The sequence below is a fragment of the Aythya ferina genome (assembly GCF_964211825.1).
Source record: "Aythya ferina genome assembly, chromosome: 5".
Taxonomy (NCBI): Eukaryota; Metazoa; Chordata; class Aves; order Anseriformes; family Anatidae; genus Aythya; species Aythya ferina.
In genome coordinates, this window is record NC_140301.1 from 41,900,285 (window position 1) to 41,919,289 (window position 19,005).

The following is a 19,005-nucleotide window of genomic DNA, read 5'->3' on the forward strand; positions in this document are numbered from 1 at the left end:
ATTGGTTCAACATTTATTTGCTTATCTACTTGTGAAGAGGTTCCTGGACAGAAATGGTACCACCCTAGCGGTAGGTCTGGTTGAAACTAATCCAAATACCTATATAAAGGCTTTCACCAACTTAAATTATGTAAAATACTTGCATAGAAGGTTATCTTAACTACGGCTGTAGCTCATCTATGTAATTAAAGAGTAAGTGTTTTACTGATTTAATGACTTTACGTAAATGTTCCAACTTTCAGATAAAGTTAGAATAGCTGCAGGCCAGAGATGGTTGTAGTCCTACTCTGTTTATTAGGTTGGGTAGTGCTGAATTGTCAAGTACATCAACAAGTACTGCATAAGGTTATAAGGAAGGGGTGGTGGCAGTGTGTCCTGAATTTCAGTGCCTGGATTTTCCACTAGGATGTGACTCAAAAAATACGAAGTGAACAAGCATGTGTTCCTGGGTGTAGGCATAAACTTTCAAAGAATACACAGTCTCAAAGGAAAAGCCACAGCCAATTTTCAGTTCAAAAATCATATTAAATATAAAATAACCAATTAATGCATTTACAGAAAAATTAAACCATTATGAAAGTAACCACTTTCATACAGTTCACAAAAAAACTGACAGGAAGGATTAAGTTAAGGCACAGTGAGTAATACAGCATTTTATACAAACAAGTTTAACCCCGAGGCAGTGAGAGCATTTCTGATGTAACAGATAGTTGGGAAAAAAGAAAATACAACTGACATTTTCTCTGCAGAAAAGCAAAGCATCCTTCAGCTCTACAGTTTCTACTCTTGAGCTAGGGGCTGCTTTTTGTCTTTGCTATAGTACAAGAACTCCCAACACGATCTCTCTTTCTTTGTATTCCCTACACAATGCAGAACCGTACTCTCCTTTGCAGATGTTCAGGGCTATGGCATGATTTTGCACAGCTGTCAGCACCCTCTGCATTACAATTCAAAAAGGCAAAGAACAGAGCATCAAAACAGATCAAACAGAGCTGATAAATGGATCTTACTCAGATTTGCTGAAGTGCTGGAATGCTAGGGGCAGATGAGAAGAGAGAGTTTGAGTTGAATGGGATGCTAGTTCAGGCAGAGTTGTTTGAGCTCTGCAAACTAAGAGCTGAGCTTTCTGGCCTGTGCTGTTCCAGCAGTCTCCTCAGGTAGGTGGTAGTGGGACCAAAGCCAGGCAAGTGTGATGATGCCCAACATAAACTTTCTCTGAAGCCTCTTCAGGTTTATTTTTAGAAGTCTCGAGGACAAAAACAACACTCCCTACGGTAACTAGTACAGGTCTTCCGCTCGTTTATCAATAAACTTTCTGCATAGACAGTGACTGGGACACACACAGTTGCTTGTTTATCTGCCTGCAGGAGCAGTACCTGATTGTCCCAAAGCAAACCATTCACCTTGAACAGGGTAGAAGCAGGATCGTGGTCACTGCACTAAAATTCTTTTAAGTGAATGGTATTTGGGGCTGGTTATGAACTGGAGCCACCTGCATTTCACTTAAACAAAAATGAATATTGTTTCAATATTGAAACAAATGCTTTTCATGTTTAAAAAAGTCATAAGCCTGGTTTTCTAATCTCCAGTTACATATATATTCTGCACTAGAGGGGAACAGATACCTACAGTGGCCCACTCCTTATTCATAAATAAACATTAACCTTAAACAGGTTGTTCATTTAATCAAGTACACTGACTCAAGTAATTTATGTTAAGAAAGTTTTTGTAGTTACAAACTAGTACCATATGTGATGTCCAGTAATTGCTATAATTCAGCAAGACTTCCGTTTACGTCCCAGCCCAATTCAGAGCAGGTAAAGAATCTGTAAATTCTTGGATTTGGAGTGACAGCATCTTACACTGATGCTAGTTCTGTACTTTGCTACAGCACTACATAGCGCAGCTGAGCACTATTAGCCCCCAAAAGTGCTCGTACTAGTTCATAAATACTTAAGGGTGTTTACAGCCTCCTTTAGAGTTAAAAAAAAAAGAAAAGGAAAGTGTTCCATTAGGCCCTTAAATCTAATTAACATTAAATCTAACCTCTCTTGTGTTAGTAACAGAAAAAGATACATGCACACAATAGTGACAATAAATAGGGAAATTCAGAAGCGATTATAATGACTTGTGAGTTACAGGACATTGATTCCTATCAATCTATTCATAGAGAGCCAAGTTGCAAACAATGTGCAGATCAGAAATTGGTGTTCACAAGGAGGAACAGCACTGCATCTGCAATCCACTGTGCCAGACAGCAATTTAAAGGAAAGACATTTTTACTTGCTTTACACAGAAATTCAATTTTAGACCAAATGTTTGTAGTGCAATTTTCATTTTCACTGAAGTGCCAATTTGGCAGAATGCCTCAGCCTTTATTAGGCAGACAGGCTGAAGAGACATCACCTAGCTCTCTCCTGATCAATAAGAATGCTGTAAGTTGTATTACACTGAATAAGTATAATCCTATTTTTCCTCCTTCTAGCCAGATCGTGACACCTGACACTTCCTATTTCCTACATTATACAGAGCTTTATACTTAGGTAGGGACAGTAACTACATCTTGTTTATTTTCCACAACAGAGTGGCTATCTCCCTCATTTTCAAAGTTTAAATTCACAAATGAAGTACATGTTGTTGATTCAGGCTGGTCTGTCTGGACAGGAGCTTCAGCTTGTGCCTTGTTCTGCTGCTCCTGATGCTGTCTTTCTGCTTCTTCTGATAATTTGTTTTCTTGTTCCTCCTCTTCCTCCTGAAAATATGTAACTAGATTCTTAAGTTACTGTTTACTTGAAATAAACACCACTTACGTTCTGTAACAACATACCAGTTCTATTACAAGAAAAGAATATTTGTTCTGCTACAGAATAGTCACTAGTTTATCACAAGATTGGGTGTTTTGTTGTTTTTTCTCCTCTATAATGGGAATTCTAGAAATAGCCCAAAGTGATGGATTAAAGTGTGTTACATAAACACAGAAAAAAAAAAGACATCTAGATAAGCAGTTTTTAATCAAAAGTAGCAGTGATAGGTCCACCTATAAAGCATTTTCAACCCTTAATAATTAAAAGCTATTAAAAAGTATCAAAGCTTTAAACGTTTCACATTTCTTCCAAATGAGATTTACTAATTTTTGTATTTTTTTATTTTTGCATAAAGCACTGGCTATCATTCATTTTAAGTTACGGTTCAGAACAAATGGTAACATAATGTTCAATTTACCCTTGGCACTTCCTATCACATGAAATGGGACAAGTTTCAGAGTTTCAAAGTACACTCACTTTAAGTGAGTAATGTGAGGCAGCTGCCTCTTTAGGAACTGCTCCTTCCAGCTTTCTCCCAGCCTGGACTTTAAAATGCCTTGTAGAAGAGAAGCAAGTAGAGCAGTGCTCAGGACCCAACAGATAAGCTACTGAGAAAATACTAATGGATAAACAAGCATAAATCAAGCATCAAAAGAAAACTGAAGGAAAACTGAAAGAGAGGTTCTAAAATTTAACTTCATTTTAGTAAGTAATGCACGAATACAAATTTTATTTTTGAAAATGCCAGGGAAGATAAGTAGGGAGAAAAAAAAATGTAAGAACCCTATTTCACACACATACCTCTTTCTTCATTCTGTAATACTCATCAATGGCATATTGGTATTTTGGTGTGCTTATCCCCAAAACAGATGCAATCTTTTCCCCAAGGAAATCACACACTGAAAATAGAGAGGTTTACAAATGGTTAGTATCAAGAAGAAAGTTCTTGAACACAGTTCTGCTTTTAAAGGTGTCATCTCTCCTGAATGGTTTTCCATAGTTCTACTTCACTCAAAAGACAAAAATAAAATCTGCTATGCTAATCTACTTATACATAGTTTTTATTAGCTAAATATAGAATCATAGAATATCCCGAGTTGGTAGGGACCCATAAGGATCATCAAGTCCAAATCCTGATACCACGCAGGTCTATATACTACGGGTCTATATACTAATAATTGTTCCTTAAGACAGAGAATGGACCCAAAAAAACAAAACAAAACAAAACAACAACAACAACAACAAAAAACACAACAAAAGCCTTGATGATGGTATTGTTTGCATTCTACCAGTTTTAGCTTTGCATCCAGGTTTGTTCTGCTAGGTCATCAGTTATAGTATAAGCTTTTACTTGAACTTTAACTGAAAATTAAGGTTAGTTAAAAATACATGGCTACCAACTGGACTGACAATTCAGTCTAATGATACCAAGCGACTGAAGTTATTTATTGATAGATGTATACTTTAAGCCAGTATCAGTTTTAACAATGCTCTGTGTAGCATACTGATGGATTAATTAAATTTTTAGGTGTCAGCTGTCTCAGTTTTCAAGCTAGAGGCTTGTCGTGGTTCCGCTCGAGTGGGCAGCCGAGCTCCACCACAGCCGCTCTCTCACTCCCCCTCCTCAAAGAGGAATGGGGAGAAAATATGTGAAAAGGGCTCAAGGATTGAGATAAGGACGAGAAAATCACGCAATAATTATTGTAACGGGCAAAACAGACTCGGCATAAGGAGATAGTAAGATTTATTGCCTACAACTAACAAGCGAGAGAAGTGAGAAAACAAAGGAAAAAAAAACAAAAGCACCTTCCCCCCCCATCCACCCTCTTCCACCTCCTCCCCCCGAGCGGCGCAGGGGAACGGGGAATGGGGGTTATGGTCAGTCTACAGCACTTCTTCTCTGCCGCTCCTTCTCGGTCACTCTCGTCCCCTGTGCTGTGGGGTCCCACCCACGGGATGCAGTCCTTGATGAACTGATCCGGCGTGGGCTTCCCACAGGCAGCAGCTCTTCCAGAACTGCTCCAGATATGGGTCCGTACCACGGGGTCCATCCCTCAGGAGAAAACTGCTCCAACCTGGCTCCCCTACGGGCAGCAGCTCCTGCCAGATCACCTGCTCCTGCGTGGGCTCCTCTCCACGGGCTACAGGTCCGGCCCGGAATCTGCTCCGGCAGGGGTCTTCCACAGGCGGCAGCCTCCATCAGTGCAGGGCCACCTGCTCCACCGTGGTCTCCTCCACGGGCTGCAGCGTGGAACCCTGCTCCACCGTGGTACTCCATGGGCTGCAGGGGGACATCCTGCTTCACCATGGTCCTCACCACAGGCCGCAGGGGACTTCTGCTCCGGCGCCTGGAGCACCTCTCCCCCTCCTTCTACACTGACCTTGGTGCAAGGCTGTTCTCTCATTCCCTTGACTCTCCCGGCTGCTGCGTGGCGCAGCGTTTTTTCCCTGTCTTAAATATGCTCTCACAGAGGCGCAAAACAACATCGCTTATTGGCTCGGATCTGGAAAACAATGGGGCCCTTCCCAAACATGGGGCAGCTTCTAGATCTTTGTCACAGAAACCACCCCTATGGCTCCATGCTACCAAAACCTTGCCACGTAAACCCACTACAAGGCTACATGCAGTTCTCCTTTGCTAAAACAGGTAGTGCAATCAGAAGGATGGAATAAGGTGGGTTTAGGTCAGTCCGTCTCTCTACCACGATGATGGCTAAAGCACTGATCCTTGAGTAAAAGCAAGCAAGAAATCAAATATACTGCACTTCACATTAAAAATTCACATCCTTGAGGATGTGAATAAGTTAGTCATCTTCAGTGAAAACAGACGTCAGAAACTGAATGGCTCTGTGAGGATTCAGTCATTTTGCGAGCATCCTTACAGACAGAGCCCTTGCAAAAGACCAGTTCAAATGACAAAGTTCAATGACACTGAAGTGAGATGCAAATAGGTAGCAATCTTCAAATTCATAAAAACTTCTGAAAAAAGGAAAGCAATATCTACCACTGGGTATAAGGAAAAGGTATGCAACGAATAGGATTCACTGTACATTAAGGTGCTTCTAAAAACAATAAAAATCAATAGGGTAGACTGTCAATAGTTTAAATTGAGGCTGTACAATCATGGAAATCCCACAAATATTTGTCAGTATACAATACAGTTACTTTACAATTTGTGAGGAACACAGATTATGACAAGCTGTCTAAAAAATTAACAAAAATTTATGAGGTCCACAGGTCAATGAAAATTCTATGTAGTGGGTTTAAGACTCTTGTAAAATAGCCCTATTTTTGTTTATTTTGCAACTGTTTTAAAGCACAAGACTAAGTGTGTTTTAAGATACTTTCCAGTTTAAGTCTTAATAAAAACTCAATTTAGTTAGGCCAAACAGCATTCTTTTCAGATAAAATCATTCAAAAGGGTTATATAAGAGATGCTGAAATAAATCCCTTGCCAACATCGCCATCACTCCATATGGAGAAAAAGAGAAAAATTAAAAAGTGTTCAGCAAAGGGATTTTTCTGTTCATTCTTCATTCAACAGTTGTTGCTTGAAAATAAATTAATAAATAAAATTAGTGCTAAAGACAAGAGATTATGTCTGCACAGAAAAAAAAAAAAAAAAAAAAAAAAAAAAAACAACAAAACCACAATCATATTTTTGAAAAATTGACCGGTAGATCACAAAGATGATTTACAGCCCGTCAGAGTGACTCAATATCCCTTCACGGGTTTACGTAAGAATTAACTAAAGCAATACCTGATAGCGTTGAAGTGGCAACTCTCAGCATATGAAACCATAAGTAGGGTCCCCACGTGAGCGTTGTCTGTAACAACAAAACTAGTATTAGTATGTATAGCCGTAAGCTCATGGTACATAATAACACACGTGAAAGCTCAGACAGAGAAGAAAGATCTGTGACATTGCCTGTTTGCCAGCTACCACAGTATTTTTGCTTTCAAGTAAGTCTAGGCAAGACATGCATGAAGTAAAGTATCACCGTAAGACAGAAAGCTGTTATATCTGGGAACATTCATTTCACTGTTTTTTGTTTCCTACTCCCAGACTTGGGAAACAGCAAGCATCCAGCTCAATCCCAAGGTAACTCCTAAAATTATAAAGGTCTGAATTCTGTCTGACCAAAGAGAGAAGTGGGTTAACCAAGTATTCCCTGATTGTAGTAACGGGAGAACTATGAGAGACATTTTAAAAAATAAACAAGCAAAACAACACTTCAAAGTGGTCATAACAAAGAAGCTGCTTCCATATATTTAAACACAGATATGAATTATCATTTGGAATTGTACCTGAAGAACAAAGCTAGGAACAGTGAGGGAGGGAGAGAGTCACCAGTGGCTCTGTGAGGGAGCAGTGGACAGGGCTGATTAGCAAAGGGCCTAAGATAATGTGAAGGGAAGGGATCACCAAATCAACAAACCAGGGCTTCAGCTGTCACCTCAAGCATTTGCACGTAGGCAACGAAGCTTTCAAGGATAAGAAGCCAGCTGAGAGCTTCCAGGTAAGGATTAAAGAACTGATTATGGGTGCCATCCGAGTGTGTCTGCTACAGGGCACCTGACCAGGAAGAACACATGGGTGAGGCCTTCTACAGACAGCTAGAAGCAGCCTCCCATTTGCAGGCCCTGCATCTCATGGGGACTTCAACCCCCCTGATACCTGCTGGAGGAACACCGTAGCAGGTACCTTGAGAGAACTGATAACTTCTTGACACGAGTGACAGAGAAGCCAACGAGGAGAGGTGCTCTACTGCACCTCATACTCATACAAATGAGGAAGAACTCACTGGGGCTGTGAATGTTCGAGGCAGCGTCAGCCGCAGTGACTGAGGTGGTGGAGTTCGGGATCCTGAGAGGAAGGAGCAGAGGGAAAAACAAATCACAACCCTGGGCTTCAGGAGGGCAGACCGACCTCTTCAGGGACCTGCTTGGAAAAGTTCCAGGGGAAAAGGCCCTGGAGGGAAGAGGGGCCTATGAACACTGGTTGATATTCCAAGATCATCTCCTTCAGGCTCATGAGCAATCCATCCCAAAAAGTAGGAAGTCAGGCAGAAATGCCAGCAGGCCTGTGTGGATGAATGAGGAGCTCCTGTCCAAACTGAGTCACAGAAAGGGACTATACAAAGCTGGAAGCAGGGACAGATAATGTAGAAGAATATAAAGCAGCCTGAGCATGCAGGGACACGATTAGGAAAGCCAAAGTGCACCTGGATTTAAAGAGCAATAAGAAGGGCTGCTGTAAGTTCAGTAGCAAAAGGAAGATGTGGGCACACTGCTGAATGGGGCAAGGGCTCTGGTGATGCAGGATGTAGAAAAGGCTGAGGTAGTGAAAGCCATCTTCACCTCAGTGTTTACTAGTAAGACCGGCCTTCAGAAAACTAGAGGACTGAGGGAAGGTGTAGCATAAGGAAAAGTATGGAGGAGGATCAGCTTACAGAATACTCAAGCAAACTGGACATATGTGAATTCATGAGCCCTGATGGGATGCACCACTGCTACGATGATAAAGGGACTGGAGCATCTCCCACATGAGGGAAGGATAAGGGAGCTGGGGCTGTTTAGCCTTGAGAAGAGAAAGCTCAGGGGAAATCTCATCACTGCGTACAATCTGTCAAGCCAGAAACTCAAGCTGGGCAGGCAGAAAAAAGCCAGATGCTAGATATTTTTGGCACTGGGTATGGAAAATATCCTGCCAAGGTAAAAGTGTAAGCAAAACCAGCTGCTATCCTGCTTACACAAAAGCACCTCCCGCTTGTTGATTACGTACTCAGCTGGCAGACAGACTAACGACAATCATTTCTCAGTTTGTTCAGTTGAAGAAGTCAAGAAAAGTGCTGGAAAAGCTTGTTGCCACAGGTGCAAATAATGGCATTGACAAGCCTCTGTACAATCCTTCATAACAAGGTGACAAGGTTAAAAAGCATTCACACAGTGCACAGGACAAACAAAGGCCTGCTGTGCAGCAGTACGCAAGAAGCTACAAGAGTCCCCTTAACATTTAAGGATAAAAAGAGAAGCTGAGCTTCAACGTGACAGAAGTAAATCAGACACAGAATATTCTAACGTACTATTGTAGTACCACAAACATAAAATTTGAGACTCTGCAGGCGCAGAGATGCTTTCTATTTCCTCTATTTTCCCACTACAATTAAAGAACAGTTTGGTATGTTAGAAGTACTTCTAAGTTCAACTTTGTAGAAACCTCTGCTTTCTGACAACAAAGGTCTCTAGCCCAACCAGACACTTCTTCACTCCTGTCTTTCCGTGATTCTGTGATATCCAGTGTTGCTCTGCTGGTCCCAATAATTTAAAAAAGGAGCCTTCTATCAAGTATCTCAAAAGGCAACATAAAACCAAGAGAAGATACTTTATGAAAATTAAGCAGTAAAAATTAAATGTTTTGTAGAGTAAACCACTGAGAACAAGCAGAAACAGGGGAACACATCTGGGAGAAATAACCCTCCTCTTTTTTTTTTTTTTTTCCCCTCAAGGTAAGTTTGGGTAGCACCTCAGACACCTAAGCAAGAATGGCAAATATGAGGTGAGAAGAGGTACTGGAGAGAACAAGAACCTTGTGGAATGTTATGGGTGATGTGAAGTGTTATGCAAAAGCTCAGTGCAAACTAATCCTCTGTGATGTAGCTTTAATGCATTGAATGACTCTGGAAAATGGCACCAAAGTCAGGTCTTATTAATGGTTGGTAAGAACCACATGCCCTGATGCTGTGCATCAATATCCTTCAGACAGAGGAATGGCTTCAATTAAAACAAGGACACAGTAGTACTGTGCTTCTTGAATGGAATACAGGACACAGTATTAGGAGGCAATAGTATTTCTCCTAGCATCATTCTGCTCTTAAGTGTATGTTTCTGCAATGCTTACCTATACTGTTCTGCTATCATGACTTCATTTGGCTGTTTAAAACAGAAAACATAATGCTTGCTACACTCAGCTTTTAAAGTACAAATCAATGTACAATTCTAACCTGACACTCAGCCATAATAGGACCTGTCCAAATCTACCTCCAGAAGGTGTTGGTGTAATGCATTTTAAGTAGGAATCACGTAACAAATTCAACCATTGATAAAACCAAAGGGCTATGATTCAGTAACAATATGATACTGTTTCCTAGTATGGGGCTGCTGAAGGGAATAGAAGTGCTCAGAAGCTCAGCAGAGTGTGTACCATACAAACAATCCACATCTATACTTACTTTTGCCAGATTTCAGTCCCTGGTAACATTTGAACTTTCACAAGATATGTTTTTTTTGTTTTGTTTTGTTTGTTTGTTTGTTTTGTTGGCAGAGAAAATGGCAAAAGGAGGTAAAGAATCATTTCCCATTTAAAGAAAAAATAAACTATGTTGTTGAGAGTTAAATACCACCAAATAGATATTTTTTTCATTGTTTTCTATGTCAAGACTCATTTTAAATGAGTTAAATTAATGACTGGTCATTGCTGTAATAGGTCCTTCAGTGTACACACCAGGTAGAACTGTGGCAACTAACGAGCCAGCGAAAACAAGATTCAGGAACACATACCCCTTCTTCATCAAAAAAGCTTCTATGATATTATGAACAGCTATTATTAAGTCACTATTTTTCTCCCTCATTCCAGAACTTTTAAAATGAAATTAGAGTTTAAGAGTCCTCAATAGCATAAAAACAATGCTTTCTTTGCTGTATGAAGTTAAGCTCCTTTTAACTACAGGATATCACAATAATCTTCCTGTAAGAACGTGTTTCAGTCTTTCCAAGCACTGAAAGTTAACAAAATTACATCTGTTTTGGAGCTCTGTCACAGAAATGTGCTCAGGATGAATTCTACGGTTAGAATCAATAATTATATAGTTGATGATAGATGTTCTGCAAAGGCTTAGACTCCACGTTCTGCTTACTCATGCAACCAAGACTCCATAGCAAGCGGAACTCCAGGGATAAACAGAAAGATTACCTTCTAGAACAAGTTACAGAAGTTTAATTTCTTGTTCTAATTAAAACAAAACAAAACAAAAAGTTATAAAGCAAGGTTTTGGTGGACAGAAGCAAAAGATTTACATGTAAAGTGTAAGCATCTAAATTTTTTGATAGAAGATTCAGTTAAAGCATTTACAAGCACCAAAGAGGCCAAGGAGAACATGAATAATACTGAATGCTATCATCTAAAAACAACAACCAGAGCAAAATTTATTAAGCATGCCCTGTGTTCTGGATTCAATTCACTCTTAAAAAGAACAAAACACCAGAACAAAAGGACGTTCCAGTCCAAAAATGTAAGTGACCTGAACGCTGACCTACAGAAGTGCTGGAATCATTGTTTCAAAGCACAGCCTAAGACTCAGTACTTTATGAGAAATTGTTTAGTTACGAGTGACACCAGGCCATCACAGTGAGCTCTTTAGTTGTCATATTACCAGAGTACACACATGCTACTTTGCTTAGCAAGAAAGACATCATCATCATCTGCTTAGCTCTAAAGCATAATTAAACCCAGGTAGTTACTGCAGAAGTTTCTTTACAACACGGCAAAACATTTGTTTCTCTTAAACTCAATTCAGAACCTGTTTGTATGCCAATACCAGCTGAGCTTTGAATTTTCATGATGTAAAGTTTCTATTCAAAATATTAAAGTGCTTTTTCTAAAAATAAATTGGACCAGAAACAGCTATTATTTGCAACATACTTTTTGTATCCCAACTGAGATAACAAGTTTTAGACATGCTGGTCCCAGCAAACTGACTATTTAATTGCTTTTATAGAAATCCTACAATAAAAACATTTTTAAGGCAGCTGTTGGCTAAAACATCAAAGCTCAGCTTGGACTAACATTTCTTCAATTCACTGGCTCAGTTGGGATACACGAAGCATACAGCAGATAAGGTAAACTTCACTTAATGGCAACCCTTGGTCTAATCAAGTTTATTCTGTCAAGGTAAAAAGCAATGCATAATAAGGCATACTGTGTTCCACAATAACATGTTCAGCCTTGGAGGGTCCTTTTATTAAAAATTGTAATAAAATTTAAATATTTCATAAACTATAGAAGTGGAATAAAGCAATCTTAACTGTGCCATACAATATACTTTCAGGTATTCACAATAAAATCCATATTAGGAAAGCAGGAGAATGATCGCACAGAATTCCTGGCTCTTGTGAATATTTGCAGATTTTTTAGTTAAGCGTCCATTTGTACAGCAGTGGGTACTCCTCTGGCCTCACAACACATACAGTCCCCTGAGCCTCCCATCATGGTGAAACTGCTCTACTGAGGGGAAATGACAGAGAAATTATACTGATCTGGTCCTCTGCTAATTAGAGTTGGAAAAAAACAAATCTCCTTGTACACATCCATGAGTATCTGACACAACCTGCACAGTGGGGAACAGATCTGACTCCAAAGATACCTGAATGTTGGGTAAGTTTCACAGTTCTTGCACTTCTTTGAACAGCATCTCAAAGACAAAATGCAAACAAACAAACAAAAGCCCACCCAGCAAGGTAGCTTAACATCTATTCATTGTTCATAAGTTTAGTATATTTATTTTCTACACTGAAACACTTGCTCTCAGACTAACGTTACTTTTCCTTGTATACAAGAACAGCTTAATAAGAAAGAGATGCCACTGCCAAGTCCATCCAAGATTAAATGCAATGGCTTTACTCAGGAGCCCCAGCCCCAGCTTTCTATAGTCTAATTGCAGCTCAGTCCTCTAACTACTACTTTTTCTTCAAGGTAAATTAATTTTACAGAGGGGGGAAAAAAGAATTGATTGACAGTCCTTCCCAAAGCAAGCTCCTCGTGGTCACACTTTCTCAGAAAAGAATGAGCAGAAAGTCAAACTCCACTGCAATCCCCCCAAGAAATCCCAGCTTTCCTGGAAGGATGCACATATAAATAAACACAGAGCCTAGTAGTACAGAAAATAGTGAGTTTCATACATGACTTTTCTTAAGCACCAATTCCCAAACTCTGGTGCATGAGTCATTCTGACAGCAATGCTTACGTGAGGTAGGAAGCAGCACCAGTTTCTGTGCATGCCAAGACTCTTATCGAAGTGTGGGAACAAGCAACTCTAAACAGGCGTTTGCCTCCAATGTGCAATCAGGCAGGACTGGCTGCTGCACAAAGCAGAAACTCCCAGCCACTTCACTGTACTCAGCACACAGGGAAGGATCCAGCCAATTTCAGGGGCTCCACCTCTAACTTCAGTACAGGCAAGCAAAGCAAGAAAAAGCCAGGAAGGGAGTCCCGCAGGCAGGCAGGGAACAGGACTGCAGACCCAGTTTATGGAGGACAGAATTGTAGGAGGTAGTTGGAACACCAGTTTGTGGGGCTGTCATAAAAGAAACATGAGACTGGGAGTGTGGAAAGATGAAGAGATGGATGCCTATCTTCTCCAAGGCTGGCTGCCAGAAGGCAGGGAGCTGCTTCCTCCAGCACGCTGCTGCTGGGGTTGCAAATCTCTAGGCTATAAAACACATTGTCAGACACTCCAACAGAATAAAACAGGTGATGTACTTTATTTTGCCTCTAAGTGTAGATACCAAATCATTGTCAAAAAGGGAATTTTTTTTTTTTTTTCTTTTTAGTAGCCATAAAACGCACTATTAGAGACAGCTTTAACTGTCCTAACTTCCCTTGGATTTGGACCAACACATGGAGATGTGATTCAGGTTGAGCAAATCTTAACAGGTTAAAACACAGATGGACTTCACATACATGGACTAGGCAGACCCCTTAAAACCTGTTTTTGATGTATCAATGAAGTTTTCCTATACTTCTGCAAATCATCTGTTTCTTTCCTTTGTACACTCCTTTAATTGCTGGTATGCTAACACTACGTTACAAGCTCAACTCTCCACTGCCAACAAAGATAAGAAAAAATGCCCTCCCAACTGATTTTTTCAAATGCCCGTGTGAATAAAAGAGACACCAAGCAAATATTATCAGAGGGGAAGATTCTGGAGAGGACAGATTAGAACTGTGAAGAAATTAAACCCATTTCTAATTAGTAGGGCTATTTCAACGAGGGAGGGCTGCAGGACAAAACTTTGCAGAATATTTCTCTGAGATTTCTCAGTGCCTAGAGGCAATCGAATTTACTGAATCTTTAATGCACAAAATCATATTTGTGACATGAAAATTAAAGGATAAAATGCAGGTAATTATACAATAAACCAGAAGCAGCAATTTATCAACCAAAATACCTACAGGATCTACAGGAGGCAACAGGTCTTTCTTCTCTTGTTCATCTTCCTCTTCATCTGTGCTGTATTCTTCCATTGTTTCTCCACTTGCAAAATGAATTACCCTTCTGGGAACTTTCTTCTTCTTCCCTATGACACCCAGCTCCACATTCTCAAAGCCTCTATCTCCATTTGCAAGTTGCTATAATGAAGAAAAAAAATCATTATCTCAAGTACACTTCCGTGCAATAAGCTGCAAAACTGTAAGAGTTCCCCCTTAAAAAACTTCATGAGGTATTTAAAGAATTTTAGATTGTTTACCATATACAAAGGATATATCCAAGAGCTTGGCTGTAGATAAAAGATAGGACTGAAACATTGTTTGCAGATACATACAAAATTATCTATTCACCAGAAATAACACAAAGATAAGTGCCTTCATTTCAGCACAGAAAGGTGGTTTTATAAAACGTCTGTTCCAACAGAACGCTGTTATGTAAGAGTTCCTTAGCAGAACACTTTAAATAATTTGATGAGCACATAAGTGTTAATATTTAAGCGTACTCTTGGTTTCTGAATTAGCATCTCCTGAAGTGAATCAAGTAACTCAGACACTACAGCCACCTCTTTGCAAGTTTAGACAGAAAGCTCTAGTTTGAAAGAAAACCGAGTGAAGGATAACTAAGCCACCAGGCTCAAGATTTAGAAAGATGCCTCAAGGAATCTGCCTCTCTGGGCTTTCATCAGCAATCATTACCAGTACAAGGGACCATGCAAAAAGCAGGACACTTAATTTGGTGTGTAAGGACAGATGAAAAAGAGAAGTACAATGTCCGGTTTTGTTCTTTGAGCTGCTGAATACTACAATGCCGTCTTCGAGCCACAAGCGATAGAAAAAATACACTCCTAGTTCAAAGGCCAATCAATAATTCTTTAGGCTAATAACTCCCACAGACAGAATTTTAGTAAGGTTTTGTATTGTATCTATCAAAACAGAGTCTACATCTTGGTAGAGCTTTTAAATACTACTACAACAAATGCAAAAACTGTTTTGAAAACACACCTGTCACACAGAGAAGGACACAGAAGACAGGAAATGTTAGCCACACATTTTTAATGTACCGTGAAGGTTTTTAAAAATGCATGAGTTCATGTAATTTAAAAGCACGGCATAAGAAACTTGTGGAAGAAAATGTGCGTAGGCACACACAGAAGTAAGGCTGCATAAAACAGACACGTGCCAATTTTTGACTTCTTGTCTATGCAGCCCTAGCAGCCCTCACATATCACAAATCAAAATTATTACTAAAAACACTTACTTTTATCACACAGTTGTAAGATAACCCTTAATCATTATGAGCACAGTAGTGCCCTTCCTGACACTTCTGCTGCATTACATAAATTAGCCCTGCAACACAGAAAGGCTGTTAGCTAGGATAAGCAGGGGGCATGGTATAGAGGGGCAGAAGGCAGAGGAGAGCAGAACTGCTGCCTTCATTCCAGGCAATAGGTTTTTCTCATGCCCACAGAGCAGAGGGAGGGAATATAAAGATCACGTGCCAAGCCCGACGATGTGGAGAGGGAGTACACACATTCATCATCCTTCCTAGCCCTTGTACAGCAGCTTCAGAAAACTGCAAGTCATTTCAGCTTCCTGGAGTGTTTCTTAGCTACCGTGGCACATTGTGTGTGTTTTCCTGGAGGAGCAGAGCAGAATTAAGTGACAAGTTTTCCAAAGTATAATCCAGCTGAAACAGCCTTATGTTTTCATGCAGGAACACAAAGCTCACTGTGCTGGGCCTAGTGCATTCTCTCCGCTGAGTTTCAGTCTTGGAAACAGCAGTGGCAGAACAACAAAGCTACAAAAATATGAATGCTGAAAAAAGCAAAACAGCCTGAGTACAGGGAGCACCCCTTGCTGCCACTGGAAAAGCAGAGACCACTTACTGCAAGTCAGCTCTGTTTTTTTTGGAGCATAAAGCACCACAGAATCAGCCTCTGATGAAAATCTCACACTCTTTTATTGGCATAGTGTGGTGATTTCATTGTTCATGTTTAGTCACAGTATTGAGGAGCATTATTTCTTGTGACACAGCATCACAAATATTATTGTAATTAATAATCGTGAGCAGCATAAACCCTCGCCTACAAGCTCCTCTAAAGGCACAGTCTTCTGCTGATTTTGATGCATTTAACTCAAATGCTTCAAATATATTTTAACTTTGAAAAATACTGCAGTTAATATTAAAAGATTAAAAAGAGGGCTTTAATTCCCTGGTTGTGGAAACTGCACACTTTTCAACCCATCCCACACTCCACTTACACTACCTACAGTGAGAAGCTCAGCACAGCTGGCACCGGTACAAAGTTTCAGACAAATGCAGCAGTTCAAGACAATAAGGATTCATCAAGGAACAATGAATCCAGTTTCCCTTAGTAATCTGGTTCAGAATCCTAAATTATTAAATAAAATAAAACACGTCAGCTCTTGCTTTGGTTATTACACGTCCAACAAACCCGGATGCTGCTTTTAGTCATCACAGTAGCATTTGTCCTTTTAATTTTTACATACACAGCACCACTTAAAGCCAACTCAACCCAGCTGCAAGCAGTAAGTTCTGAATCAGTAAATTTTATTTACCTCTCCAACAGGGTCTACCCAAAAGTGTAGCAATGCAGATCTATTCCCTAAGTATCATCCAGGTTCGCTTTGCAGCCAAACAGTACATTATTTTCTGCTTCAGGCTTTACACATTTGATCTTTCTTTCCAAGCGTGATCTTTCTTTTCCAGTGCAAGAGGTCATTACACAGCTCTGCTCAGGTTGCCATCTCATTTTTTTCCACAAGCCTATCCCCCTCCAACATATTATATATGTCTTGAAAGGCTCAGCAGCTGACATAACCTCACGCTATACAAGTATTTACCGTGGCTTCTACGCTGTCAGCTTTGTGTCAACACGAGGGCCAGTTACCTTTGTGCTTTCTGCCACACCAGCTAAGGCTGTGAAGAGACTCCAGGAACACTGTAAAGGCACTTCCCTTTCCTTTCAAATGCCCTCTTGGAATTTTTCTTCACTTTATGACTCCCCCATAAGCCTCGCCTGTCAGAAGTCACATCCAGAGCTGCTGTTCCTCATTAACCATGTTTTCACCTCCTCGCCTACCTCACCCTTTGGCCAAAAGCACACAGTGCAGGGAACATTGTGGCCCTGTTGGTACAATATCCAGCACAATGGAATTTAAGTCCACTATCAAAATGCCCAAACAAATAAGCTACAATAAAGCATGAGGTGTGCCAGGACACCTGCAGCTACTGGGGCTCAATACAACTAACATAAGGCAATGCAAAAACCTCAAGTCTCGTCGAAGAAAAGCAACCAGCACTATGGAGAGCAGACCACTCACTTTGTCACCTTCTCATCTGTCAGAACCCGGTGCCACGTACAAGAGCTTTTGTTCCAAAATGCCAAAGCCGGTGGCAGCCGCTCTCCCTCAGAAAGACGAGGAATTGGGTTTGCACACATCTACCGATCCCACAGTGCCAGTTACTCGAGGGCTGCTAATGCCTATTGAGAAATATTTCTGCCCCTGCTGCCTTGCCTGCCTTACCGGTTTTGTTCGTATCAATTTCTGGGGTAGGTATTTTTTGGTGTTTTTTGGTTTGGTTTGGTTTGCTTTTTGGCATATTTCTTGACTTTCCACCATCGTGCTCCAACTGAAATTGAAAAGCCAGGGTGCTTTGGAAGCAGATGACAAAATAGGAGAGTCGGAAAGGGAACTGTAAGAAAGAAACCCCGAGCGCGGCGAGCCCGAGGAGCTCGGCACAGCACACAGGTATCGGGATAAAGCCCAGCAGGGACCCACGGAGCCTGCCAGGCCCCCTCGGGCACCTGCCCGGCAGCGGAGCCCTGTCCTAATGCAATATTTATCGGGCCCGTTGGCGCGAGGCGTTGTGTGACAGGTGAAACGCAGGACACCGAGCCTGTAAGCACAGCTCACTGGAAGGGCACGCGTCCTTCCTTCCTTCCTCCCTCCCTCCCTCCCTTCCTCCTCCTCCTCCTCCCGTCTCCTGCCCGCCGGGCTCGCAACGCCCCGCAAATGGCCGCCCTCCCCGGCCCCGCTCCTCACCGGCTCGGGCTCCATGGCGCAGGCGGCAGCCGCGGGGCCGGCGGCGGGGGCGCAGTACAGGGTGATGGCGGACAGCCCCTGCTCCATCTCCCTCCCGCCCGCCGAGGCGCCGGGGGAGGGCGGCAGTGGGCCCGCGGCGGCCCAGGGAGGCGAGCAGCCGGGCGGCGCCGCCCGTCACACCGCCCGCCGGGGCGGGGCGCGGAGCGAGGGCAGGACAACGGGGGGTGCCGGGCCGCCCCGCTCCGCCGTGCCCCTTAGGGTCCGAGGGGAGCCCCACGGCCCCGCCGGGAGGGGAAGGGAGCCCGCCGTGAGGCGCCTCGCATCGTCCCGGAGGCAGAAACGCGGAGCGAGGGGGTCCCGGCCCCCGGGGGCTGAGGCGCTCACGCCTGGCCGGAGCTGACCCGGGCGAAAGGCACGGCCACGGCCAACCAGCAGGGAAGGCAGCTGGGGGAGGAAGTGTTTGAAGCACCCTTTTTGTGGAACCGAGGAGTGAATCATATTTTAAAGGTAGGAGTCGGCGGCTGTAACACACTACGTGATGGCAAGAGCCATCCTTCAACCCTGCCACTCCGCGTGGCTTCCAGAAGTTATGGGCTGTGGCACAGACTCTTACACCATTTTTCAGTCACATCGCAGCATTATGCAGATTGTGAGGCAAATGAAGGTCTCACAGAGCACAAATGTACCCGATTTACAATTACACGAAGCAGAAAAGTTCCCCTGATGGAAGTGACTCACAAATGGGATGTGTGATCAGTGTTTGATGACAAACACCCAGTGAATACAGCACTACTTTATACAGTACAGGACCAAGCATCTGCTTTGTAAATAGAAATAATGAGGTATTACTTAAAACTGTAAAGAAAC

General features: G+C 41.9%; 1 protein-coding gene across 1 annotated transcript; it reads right to left on the reverse strand.

Annotated features, from left to right (window-relative positions):
* Nucleotides 1-504: 504 nt before the first annotated feature.
* Nucleotides 505-18,299, reverse strand: FAM177A1 (family with sequence similarity 177 member A1). Its single transcript, XM_084520586.1, has 5 exons — nucleotides 18,139-18,299; nucleotides 14,035-14,211; nucleotides 6,565-6,631; nucleotides 3,606-3,703; nucleotides 505-2,752 (listed from the first exon to the last, which is right to left on the reverse strand). Exons 1-5 carry the CDS (start codon nucleotides 18,223-18,225, stop codon nucleotides 2,540-2,542), a joined length of 642 nt encoding a protein of 213 aa, XP_084376712.1. The 5' UTR covers nucleotides 18,226-18,299; the 3' UTR covers nucleotides 505-2,539.
* Nucleotides 18,300-19,005: the final 706 nt, after the last annotated feature.

Coding starts and splice junctions, on each gene's coding strand:
- FAM177A1 (XM_084520586.1), bottom strand. CDS start 18,225: ATGGAGCAGGGGCTGTCCGCCATCACCCTGTACTGCGCCCCCGCCGCC. Junction 14,212..18,138: donor GCGCCATGGAGCCCGAGCCG/GTGAGGAGCGGG, acceptor TCTTCATTATAG/CAACTTGCAAATGGAGATAG. Junction 2,753..3,605: donor ATTACAGAATGAAGAAAGAG/GTATGTGTGTGA, acceptor ACATATTTTCAG/GAGGAAGAGGAGGAACAAGA.